Genomic DNA, 8,462 nt, shown 5'->3' on the forward strand with positions numbered 1-8,462 from the left:
GACAGAGAAATGCTCCAGGGACTGTATGGGGAAGGCGCCATCCTGATTCCCTTGATTCACTATACAAAATCAAACTATGCTTACATCTGTTAGGATGGCTATGATCAGAGATAGAAGACATGTTGGCGAAGATGTAGAGGAAAAGGAACCCTTGCATGCTGTTGGTGGATTGTAGATTAGTACAGCCCTTATGGAAAACAGTACTGAAGATCCTTAGAAAATTAAAAATAGAGCTAAGCATATTGACACATGCCCATAATCCCAGCAGTCTGAGAGGCTGAGGCAGGAAAGTCACAAGTTCAAGCCTATCCTGGACAATTTAGCAACTTAGTGAGGCCCCCCATCTCACAATAAAAAAATAAAAAGAAGGGTTGAGATGTAGCTAATTACAAAGGCCCTGGGTTCTATCCCCAGTATTGCAAAGAAACAAACAGACAAACAAAAACTACCGTGTTGCTTCTTTGGGCCATTTTCCTGTTGCTCTAATACAATGCTACAGGCTGGGTAATTCATAAACAATAAAGGGTTATTGGGTTTACAGTTCTGGAGGCTGAGAATTTTGAGAGAATGGCACTAGCACCTAGTGAGGGGATGACCTTTTGTGTGTGTGTGTGTGTGTGTGTGTGTGTGTGTGGCAGTATGTAGTTTTGGCTGATCTTAAACCCATGGCAATTCTCCTGCCTCAGTCTCCTGAATGCCGGGATTATAGCTGTTTGCCACCACACCTGGCTTAGTGAGGACCTGCTTGGATGTCATATCCTAGCAGAAGAATAAACAAGGCCTCAAAGACATACAGAAAATTAAGCCAAACTTATCCTTTGGATCAGAAACCCCCTTTTGCAGTAATAAATTCACTCCCACAATAATGGCATTAATTCTAATCACCTCTTAATACCGGTACAATGGCAATTAACTTCCAGGAGGTGACATTCAAGCCACAGCACATGATCCAGCAACTGCACTACTGCATAGCCAGTGAAAAGGAAGCCAGTGTCAGAGGGACACCCGCACTCCTGAGTTCACTGTGGCCCAGATATGGAAGCAACTTCAGTGTCTGTCGACCAAAGAAGGCATAAAGAAAAGCTGGTTCATCTGAACACGGGGCAAAACCACTCCGCCTTAAAAAGACAGATGTCACTGGGTGTGGTGGGCCAGCCTGTAATACTCCGGAGGCTGAGGCAGGAGGATCACTGCAAGTTCTAGGCCAGCCTGGGTTACATAGTGAGTTCCAGGCCATCCTGACTTACAGAGTGAGACCCTGTCTCAAAACAAAACAAAAACAAACAAACAAAAAACTCCAAACCAAACCAACCAGTATCTTGGGTCTGAGAGCATAGCTCAGTGGTAGAGTGCTTGCCTAGCATGCAGGAGACCCTAGGTTTTATCCCCAGCACTGCACACAACAAAAACACAACATTGTATCATTCAGTATATACAGTTTTGGTAAATTAAAAAAAAAAAAGAAGCAAAATATGTCTACCAAATATGAACCAGGCCAGGCCAGCATCTTGCCTCAAATTTTCCTTTTCTATTTGCATATTTTTTATTTAATGTGAAGCTTTTGCTGTCTTAAATATTTTCATTTAAGTAGCAAAACAATCCAGGCATAGTGGTACACACCTGTAATCCCAGCATTTGGGAGGCTGAGGCAAGAGGATTGCTATGAGTTCAAGGCCAGCCTGGGCTACATAGTAAGCCCTTGTCTTAAAAAAAAAACTCAGATGTTTAATATATTAAATTATATTAATGTATTAATTTAAAGTTGATTAAAAATAGCATATAATAGAAATCTAATTTTTACCAAAAGATGAATATATAGAAAAAAGACTAAAGTCTTGCTGCTGCAAAGTACTGGGGCATCTTCCAAGTTTAAAATTTTTAAAAATTTGAAGCAATTGTGATTTTTTATTTTTTGAGACAAGTTCTCATTATGTAGCTCAGGCTGGACTCAAACTTGTTGTACTCCCTGCCTCAGCCTCCCCAATGCTGGGTTTGTAGGCATGCACCACTATAGCTGGCTCAAAATTGTGATTTTGAACTTTTTTTTGCCCCTGTTGCTGCCATCATTACCTCCTTTGATTTTGATCTTTTTGCATTAGTAATATGAGTACTATATTTAGAATCAGACAATTCACTCTGACTTATTGTATGGTTTTGGTTGTTTGATTTAATTTATTCCCTTTTACTTAAATGATATTCTGTGGAATTTCAAATTCATAATGGTTAATGCAACCATGAAAATAAGCACTGACATTTGCAGAGTTTAAAGATAAATTAGGGCCCCAAGGTCCATGACACAATCTAAATATGAGGAAAACATCAAATGAACCCAAATGGAGGCATCTTCCACAAAATACCAGTAGTCTTAAAAGAATGAAGGTTATGAGAAACAAGGAAAAAGGGAGAAACAGGCCAGAGATTCCTAAGACAGGTGGCCTAAACACAGTGACTGTGGCATCCTAAAGGAGACCCCCTAACAGATAAATGACATCAGTGGAGAAACTGGTGAGGTCCACAGCAGGTTGGGCAGCTAGTAGTCATGCATTGGTAGTGTCTTCCCACCCCCACCCCCGTACTGGAGATCGAACTCAAGACCTTGAGCTAAATCCCCAGCCCTAGTGTCCTGGCTTTGACCTATGCATGAGGGTAAGGTAAGACGCGAACAGTACTAGGGCAACAGGCCCTAAGGGCTGGTGTGGGAGAGGGGTTCTTCGGATGTGGGACTTGTAGACCTAAATCGGGATAGTCTGGCAGACTGATGGGTCCTTGCTGGGGGAAACTGGGTTAGATATGTAGGGGAACCCTGCATTGTCTTTATTTTTACCTTTTTTAGTACTGGGAATTGAACTCAGAGCTTTTGTACCGAGCTACATCCCAGTCCTTTTTCATTTTTATTTTGAGACAAGGTCTCACTAAGTCACTATATTGCCTAGGCTGGCCTAGAACTTTGTCCTGCCTCAGCCTCCCGAGTAGGTGGAATTATAGGGGTGTGCCACCATGCTGGGCTTTTCTAATTTTTTTTTTGTACATGTAAAAGTATTCCAAAAATAACAAGTTTATTTGAAAAATCCAAGACAAACAGAAAACAGGTTAGGAACAACTCATTAATAATAGGATAACGGGGCTAAGAAGTTAAATGTCCGTCACCTCAATAAATTCATAGAAGTCTTACTATGTGCAGAGTTTTCTGCTGGGCCCTGCTTTCAAATGACAACACAGATGCATACAAATTCGCACTTTCTGTGGTGTTGCTTTTATATTTTCAGAGACCCACATCTGCATTTGCCCGGAGCTCTGTGGGTTTATTCACTGGGCCTTTTTACCCATTATGTTTTAGTAGACAGTAAATAATCTTTAAAAAATTTATCCTGCTGGGCATGGTGGTGCACGCCTGTAATCCCAGCACTTGGGAGGCTGAGGCAGGAGGATCGCTGTGAGTTTGAGTCCAGCCTGAGCTACCTAGTGAGTTGCAGGTCAGTCTCAACTACACAGTGAGACCCTGTCTCAAACAAACAAACAAAAATTATCCTTGTTTTCATTCCATTGGTTCATCCAAAAGTTTAATCTACTTTCAAAACATTCAACTCTAAGCTGGTGTTCATATATTCTTGTTTTTTCCTAAAAAAAAAAATGTTCCCACAATTAAACAGTCAGTGTTACAGGCCAGGGATTTAGCTCTATGTTGCTGCCACCTGCCTCACAAGCGCAAGGATCTGAGTTTGATGCCTGGTACAAAAAACAGAACAAAAAAAATTGACAAAACAATTAAACAGTCAAATGTTAAGCCCTTGGAGCTGGGTGTGGTGATGCATGCCCAAATCTCAGCACCTGCGAGGCTGAGGCAGAAGGACTGCCCTGAGTTCCAGGCCAGCCTGGAATATATGTTGAGACCTTCTCTCAAATAAATATATGAAAAAATGCTCAACATCACTGGTCATTCAAGAAATGAAAACGAAAACAGTGCTGAACCCAAATTCAATCCCTGGTACCAAAAAAGAAAAAAAAAATGCTGAGATTCCATCTCACTCCAGAAAGAATGGCTGCTATCAAGAAATCAATCAGTAAGAAATGCTGGAGGAATGGGGCCTGAGTTTAGCTCAGTGTTTCTGCTGCCTGCCTCACAAGTGCAAGGTCCCAAATTCTATCCTTGGTGCTAACAAAAACAAATAAAACTGGAGGGGCTGTGGGGGAAAAGGAACCCTGCTCCACTGCTGGTGGGAGTGCAGACTGGTGCAACCACTGTGGAAATCAGTATGGAGACACCTCAAAGAACTAGGGTTAGAGGTCCCATTTGAGCCAGGTATTCCCCTTCCCAAAAGAATTAAGAGAATCATACCACACTGATATATGCACACCCATATTCATAGCTAATGTAATAGTTAAAACTTGCAAAAACAGCCTAAATGCCCATCAACGGATGAGTGTTTTTGCTTTTTTTTTTTTTTTTAACAGTGCAGTACTATTCTGCCTAAAGAAGGAAGGGACAAGAAAAAAGGAAAATAGAAGGAAAAATGGAAACAAAGCTTTTGTACATAGGGAGAGGGAATGGGATAAAATAAAATTTATTATAAAAAACCCCAAAATGGAATAAATAATAAAACCGCTAGAGATAGGATCTGCATCATACTCTGTGAAATTCTTATAGAACCTTCTTATTTTGGTATTCTACTAGGCTTTTTAAGGTGCAGAATATGTTTCTGTTTACATCTTCCTCCCATTTAAAAAAATTAAGGCATAATTTAAATTTATAAAACTCATCCATTTTGGAGTACAGTTCTATGAGTTTTGACCTGAGATTTTTCACTACTGTAAGTAAAAATTTTTTTCTTGCCACTTCACCCCAAACCCAGGATTGAACCCAGGGCCTTGGCACTGCCCTTTTAAATTCTATTTTAAGACAGGCTCTCTTTCAGTCACTAAATTGTCCAGGCTGGGCTCAAACTGTGATCTTCTTGCCTCGGCTTCCCAGAGGGCTGGGATTCCAGGTGTGTGCTATCATTAGAGTCTTTTTTTTAAACATTATGTTATAGTTTAATTGGCAGTTGTTTTACTTCCTGGTGGTATATAAACACCAAAAATACATCATTTGATAACAGTGCTTTGGATCCACTGAAGCATACTATAAAATTTTACTTTAAATGACTTATGACCTACTGGAAATATTAAGAAAGTGTATCAATCCTAGCCAGGGATTTAGCTCAGTGGCGCCATGCCTGCCTGGCATGGTCCTGAATTTGATTCCTAGTACCAGAAAACAAAACAAAACAAAAATCATGCAGTGGTATGTCCATGAAAGTTAGTTATTAGCTCACAATCCTTTTTTTTTTTTTTTTGGTACCAAGGCTCAGGTTCTTGTGCTTGCAAGGTGGATGTCGGCATCACTGAGCTAAATCCCCAGCCCTTACACAGGGCTGGGGATTTAGCTCAGTGGTATCACACCTGTCTTACAAGTGCAAAGCCCTGAGTTAGATCCCCAGTACTGAGGTGGGGAAAAAGTCATTTTTAATTATTTATTTTGTTAAGGGATACTTTTCTAAAAAGGTTAAAATTATTATTTTTATGCAAATATAAAATGAACTCATATCCTTTAACTCTTAATAGACATTTGAATTCTTTGATAGAGACAGAGGAGATTTAAAATACTTTTATTTTCTACTATGTCATCTTCAGTTACAGAAAGTAAAACCCTCATTGAGTTATATTGTTCATTCCATAAATATCCCTTGTCTCCTAGGCTCAAGATTCAGAGTTACAAAATTTAATTTCTGTAGAGAAGGTATTGGTAGGTGTTTTAGGAAATCAATGATTAGAAAAGTAGTCAGCATGGATTCTTATCTGCCTCACTAATGTGAAATAACTTCTGGGTCTAACAAGAAATACCAGCTGAGGGAAGCAATGAACCAATTACTTGGATGCTGGGATAAAGTACCATGAAAAGATACTATACAGACAACGAATGCAGAAGTTAGGATGAGCTACTTAAGTCGATTAAACATCTTTTATTCTGGAGATCGAACTTGGGACCTTGTGCTTGCAAGGCAGGCAGTGGAACCACTGAGCTAAATCCCCAGCCCTAAACATCTGTTTTGATATCAGAGTGGGATAGTCTGGAATGGATGGGTTATAAAGCTTCGGTGATCAATATTAGGACCAATTTTATTCATTTTATATGTCAGTGACTTGGAAGAAGGAGCACACACAGTAAGCTTGTTGCACAAAACTAAAGGGAGTGTCAGTCGATACAAAGAAGGAATGAAGTGACTTGCAGAGACCCAGAACATAAGCACATAAGTGGCTTATTTAGTTCAGTGTGGAGGAATATGAAGTCGAAAGATTAGCTCCCAGGGATGTGAAGTGAGAACACTCAAAATAGAGTAAAAAGGAAAAAGTTAAAGGGATGAGTAAATAAGCATGCTGGAAACAAAATCATTCAAATGAGTAAGGCAAAAATAGTGACTATAGCATTTAAATAAATATATTTTTATATACTAGTATAAGGACAATTAAATAAAATATATATAATTAGAGCAAAACTAAGGACATTGGTTTTTAAGGGTGATAAAACCCATCAGTTATGGGTGTTCTATCAGTAAGATAAATCTCTCAAACTTGGTGGAGTCACCTGATTTATCATTTATTATGGTTATAATGTACATATAGACTACATTATATATATATATATTATGTAAACACATAAAAGATTACTTTGTAAGTTTAAAAAAATGTTGAGCTGTTGAATATTAATTGTGTGGCCCCTTTACCATTCAATAGGTCAGTAATCATTTCTCCATTAAAATAAGCAATCTGAAATTTCTCTATCTTTGCTGAAATCAATGAAATGCCATAGCTTCTCCAAAAAAAAAAAAAAAATGCCTCTGTGGAGCAAGATCTGTTTTGTTTTCAAAGTATCCTTCTTTCTTCCTTTGAAAATCACAGCTTAAAAACCACAAAGGGTAAGATGTTCAGCTGCGCAGAGTGCTTAGGGTTAAGTTGTGGCTGATGGTGCAGAGTCCAGAACTCGGCTCGCTCGGAGAGGCGCCCTCCCCACGCAGTGGAGAGTGAGAGCCGGAATTACCAAGAGCTGGACAGAATGGCGCCACGGAGAGAGCTGGGACTTGAACTGAAGCTGAAAGTCTAGCTGGGCCAGGAAGGAGGCCGGAAGACAGAGGCAAAGGCTGGGTTCTTGTGAACGAACCCTCCCTCGGAGGCCAGTGATTGACTTCCGGCCAGGGAGCCGCTGTGAGAAATGCCCTCCTATGGGAATCGCGCAAGTTTTTTGAGCCAGAGAAGGAAGATTAATACGGTGGCAAATGTACCACACAGAGGGCCGGGGAGGTCTGGCGTCCCATGGGGGGCTGCAGAAGCCCACCCCGGAAGCTCTCTCTGCTGCACTTCAGGCCAGCGATCTCTGAACTGGGCAGTCCATCCAGCATCCCTCTCTCTGCTATTCAAATTTGGGAATGTTTCTATTTTGTCTTTTATGGGGACTATGCCTCTTGAGGGAAGGGGTCTTGTAGACTGGGATTCCATCAGTTTTGTAGCTTCAGGCCGGTTGTGGTCCTGCCCACCTGTAATCCCAACTTCTTGGGAGGTTGAGACAGAAGGATCACAAGTTCAAGGCCAATCTGGGTGACTTAGTGAGATGCTGTCTCAAAAAAACTAAAAAAATATTTTTAAATGTTGGGGATGTAGCTCAGTGTGAGGCCCTGGGTTCAATCTTCTATACCAAAAACAAAACAACAACCAAAAAAATTTTGTGGTTTCAAAGAACAGGTCATGGAGAGACTATGCAGAAAAACTGGCCAGCAGGTCACAGGCCCCCAATGGGGAAGGCAGGAGAGAGGGGCCAAAGGTGACTTCAGGGACAGGCTGCTAGAGGGTGATGACATCACTACGGGAGGAGAGCACAGGGAGGCAGCCTGGGTGCAAGGTGGAGAGAGACTCCAGGAAGAATTTAGGGTGCCTGAGGCCATGGAACAGAACCGAGATGAGGGCAAGTTGGGCTCTAGCAGCAGCAGCTCCGGAGGGAGGAAAGGTCCAAGCAATCTAAATCTAGTCTGGAGTCACTTCATATTCCGGTGCTGGAGGGAAGAAAGCATATTCTAAAGAGGTCCTGTCCTGTCTGGTATCCAAGTCCCTGCTACACATGGTGTAGCCGTTTCAGTTTACATTTATTAAAATTAAATAAAAATGTCAGTTCCTCAGTCACAGTAGCTGCATTTCCAAGTGCCTAACAGCGACACGTGGTTAGTGGCAACTATGAAGGGTGGGGAAAACAGAACATTTCCATCGCCACAGATTATTGTGGGGCAGCTTTGCAAAGACACACAGGAATCTTCCGTGGAGAGAAAACCAGAAAGCAGATGAGGCAGGGCAACCCACTTTCCGGTCCCCCTTCTGTCTCTCTTAGACAGCTTTCTTTCCCTCAATAGATTTTTCCTACTTCTGAAAAAAAAAAAAAA

At 41.1% G+C, this 8,462-nt stretch overlaps 1 protein-coding gene across 1 annotated transcript in view; it reads left to right on the plus strand.

Annotated features, from left to right (window-relative positions):
• Positions 1-902: 902 nt before the first annotated feature.
• The window catches only part of Sp3 (Sp3 transcription factor), a 63,800-nt gene continuing 56,240 nt past the window's right edge, over positions 903-8,462 (plus strand). Inside the window, exon 1 of the mRNA XM_033756364.1 lies at positions 903-992. Within this exon, the coding sequence (XP_033612255.1) occupies positions 903-992 (90 nt within the window). The remainder of the gene's footprint in view (positions 993-8,462) is intronic.

The sequence above is a fragment of the Fukomys damarensis genome, unplaced genomic scaffold (assembly GCF_012274545.1).
Source record: "Fukomys damarensis isolate Sample0158 unplaced genomic scaffold, DMR_v1.0_HiC HiC_scaffold_26, whole genome shotgun sequence".
Taxonomy (NCBI): Eukaryota; Metazoa; Chordata; class Mammalia; order Rodentia; family Bathyergidae; genus Fukomys; species Fukomys damarensis.